The 3,047-nt window shown below is 51.3% G+C and overlaps 1 protein-coding gene across 1 annotated transcript; it reads right to left on the bottom strand.

The window, feature by feature from the left end:
- Window positions 1-512: 512 nt before the first annotated feature.
- HEXIM1 (HEXIM P-TEFb complex subunit 1) lies at window positions 513-2,231 on the bottom strand. Its single transcript, XM_077460071.1, has one exon. It carries the CDS (start codon window positions 1,783-1,785, stop codon window positions 958-960), a length of 828 nt encoding a protein of 275 aa, XP_077316197.1. The 5' UTR covers window positions 1,786-2,231; the 3' UTR covers window positions 513-957.
- Between the last annotated feature and the right edge of the window lie 816 nt (window positions 2,232-3,047).

Below are 3,047 nucleotides of genomic sequence, written 5' to 3' on the forward strand. Positions count from 1 at the left end.
ATATATATATATATATATATATATATATATATATATATATATATATATATATATATATATATATATATATATATATAAATTTTAGCATGGGAGCAGAATCTTTTTTTTTTTTTTTAAATATAATTCTGCTCCTGTACCATTATTAAAAATATAAAATATTTGTACAGGAGCAGAATTGCACTTGATTTTTTTAAATGTATACACAAAAAAAGCGCAATTCTGCTCCTGTACAAATATTTTATATATATTTTTAATAATAGTAGTACAGGAGCAGAATTACACTTTTTTTTAAATATATACACACACAAAAAAAAAAAAAAATAAAGCGAGAGATAAAAAAATAAAATTATTACATAAATATGTTCTCTCTCTCTCTCTCTCTCTTATAGAATACCCATTTATATTGAAATAAAATTACCTAGCTAAGCTTAAGCGTAAATGGGGACTCAAATTGAGCAATCTACAGTTACAAAATTGCAATAATAAAAAAAATAAAAAAATTAATTGCCCTGTTACTTGTCAGCTTTACACATTTATTTAAAAAAAGAATAATCAGTCTGAAAAAACAACAAAAAAAAAAAAAAAAAAAAAAAAAAAAAGGGGGAAAGAAACGGAAAGGGTTAAGAGGAAAGGCAAAAAACAAAAACAAAGCAGAGTGTGCAGAAGGACTTCTGACCACTGTAACAAAAAAACAAAATAGTAGTAAGAAGTCTATGTAGGAGCAGAGAGCACCCGCCGGGCCATCAGATCACACACCGGTCAGTCCCCAAGTCTTTGTGTGATGTGCAGAGTCACCAGAAGTCAGTGTGAAGACGGCGGATGGGTCTGTGCGCCGCCGTCTAGGTGTCCCGCTATGGGAGGGGGCAGGTTATGGCTCTGAAGTGACAATCACAGGAGAATTCATAAAAAGAAATCCATATTTGTTGAAATGCTTTAGCGCTGGTGCTCAGAGTCCGATCAGTGCCCCATAGGGTCAGCCACCACCACCTGCCCCCTCCGCAGCCGCCGGTTCTCCTCTTTGAGCTTCTCCAGCTCCATCTCCAGTTCGTGGAGCCTGGGGGGGTCGGCCTGCTGTGACCTCAGGCGGTTGTTCTCCTCCTCCATGCGGCTCATGCACTTCTCCAGCTCCATGTACTCTCGGATCAGCTCCTGCTTGCTCATGTCCTGCAGGCTCTCCGCGTGGTACTTCTCGTAGGTCTCGGAAAAGTCCTTCTGCAGGAAATTGCTGCCGCCGTCACTGGCCATGCCGTCGCTGCCCGTGCCGTCCTCCTCCTCGTCCTCCTCCGTGCTGTCCAGGTGGAGGGGTGGCAGGGAGGCGGGGGCCCGTTTTGGCGGCGGGCACAGGTCGGGCTCCTCCAGGCCATGGTCCTCCATCAGGAACTGGGTGGTGTTGTACGGGGCCACCGGTTGGCCCTTGGCGAACATCTCGGCCCGCATCTTGGACGCCCGCTGCGACTCCCTCTCCTCCAGGCGCTTCTTCTCCTCCCAGGTCAGCTTGTTGTACGGCTTCCAGGACCTCTTCTTTTTGGAGGGCAGCCGGCGGTGCCTCTTCCTGCCCAGCTCTCTCCAGGGCCCCTCCGGCTCATGGTTGTCGCCCACCCGGCTGTCGTCGTCCTCCTCCGGCTCGAGAAAGGACGGGGAGGAGGGATGGGTACTCCTCCTCGGGCACTCCCCTCTCTCCTCCTCCGGGGGCCACCCACTCCCTTCTTGGCTGCCCAGCAGGCTTTCCCCACCTGCCAAACTTTGGCAGGGCAAGCTTGGCTCCTGGACTCCCACTTCTGCCATGGCAGGGCACCCCCCCCTCTTTCTTGGAAATGGAACAGTCTCTCTTAAGCCTCGCAGGTGCACCCGGAGCAGACCACTTTAAAGTCACAGGGGTGGATGGGGGTGGGGGGGTGTGTGTGTGGGGAGATGTCACTTGGCTTGCAGCGTGTCAGTGTGGACTGAGGTAGCGAGCTCTCCCCTCTCTCTCTCCACAGCTGCTTCAGCACTGCCCCCAGCTGGCGGCTTCCTGCCGCTGCACACACACTCACACAACAGCCAAAGCCCCCGCCTCCTTCTTCCTCCTCCGCCTCCCTCCACCAAAAGCTCTCTCCGCGACTCCTCAAACTTACACACTCGCCAACCAACCTCCAACTGCTTCTGCCCAGCCTGGGACGCCGCTTTTTATAGCGAACCCGGCCCCCTTCCACCGGCGCAGGCGCTCTCTGCCCCGCGCAGGGGGCCACTGGGAGTTGTAGTCCGCCCACCTCACTCTCAACAAGGCCATCGGCGCAGGTTTGGACTACCACTCCCACAAACCCTGAAACGTCACAGGCGCCGCGGCCAATGGACGCCAGCCGCTTCAGAGCGGCCTCCCCCGGCTTCCCATTGGGTGGAGGGGAAACAGGCTGTTGCTAAGGTAAAGCCGTGACGCCATTGGTTGGAGTGTACGTCCATTAACGACCTGAACACCAATGGGAGGGAGTGGGCCGTACCACTCACACGCCCTAGGGGGTCTAACGTAATATTTGTAAATTTACGGTCGTTTTCGTGAACGGGCTGTACGCTACATAAAGCGGACTAGTTCTGGCACGCTACGGTGCTGTGGAAGTATAAATAACAAGCGCGGTTCATGTTCAGGCGTGTGGTCCGTATCATGCACCCCTTCGTAGGACCGACCCAAGCAGAGAGAGAGACACAAAGTAGTTCCCATTAATCTCTACATATTCGTCCGCGCGTTACAGTTGGCGGCGGTTCGTTTCCCCAAAGTTCTTCTCCCGTAGAGAAAAACACCGTCCCTGCTATTGGTGAGGCTGAAAAAACCGCGCCTGACCCTCCTAGTAGCGGCGGGCGGAAGGATACAGCTTCACGGCGCGGCGTATTGTGCATTTGTGGATCACTCCGCGCGGGCGCTTGTAAACACAGGCCGAAAGAAGTGCCGCCTTAAAGCGGAAATGACTGAGCGCTCAGCTCAGGAGGAAGTGTGTGGTGTGTGTGTAGGCCGCACATGGCCAACGACGTCACCGGAGCCTTTCATTACGTTGTTATAGTCAATGTATCCGAGT

This window comes from Lithobates pipiens, unplaced genomic scaffold (assembly GCF_037356315.1).
Source record: "Lithobates pipiens isolate NorthernLeopardFrog02 unplaced genomic scaffold, aLitPip1_a1.2 Scaffold_28, whole genome shotgun sequence".
Classification (NCBI taxonomy): Eukaryota; Metazoa; Chordata; class Amphibia; order Anura; family Ranidae; genus Lithobates; species Lithobates pipiens.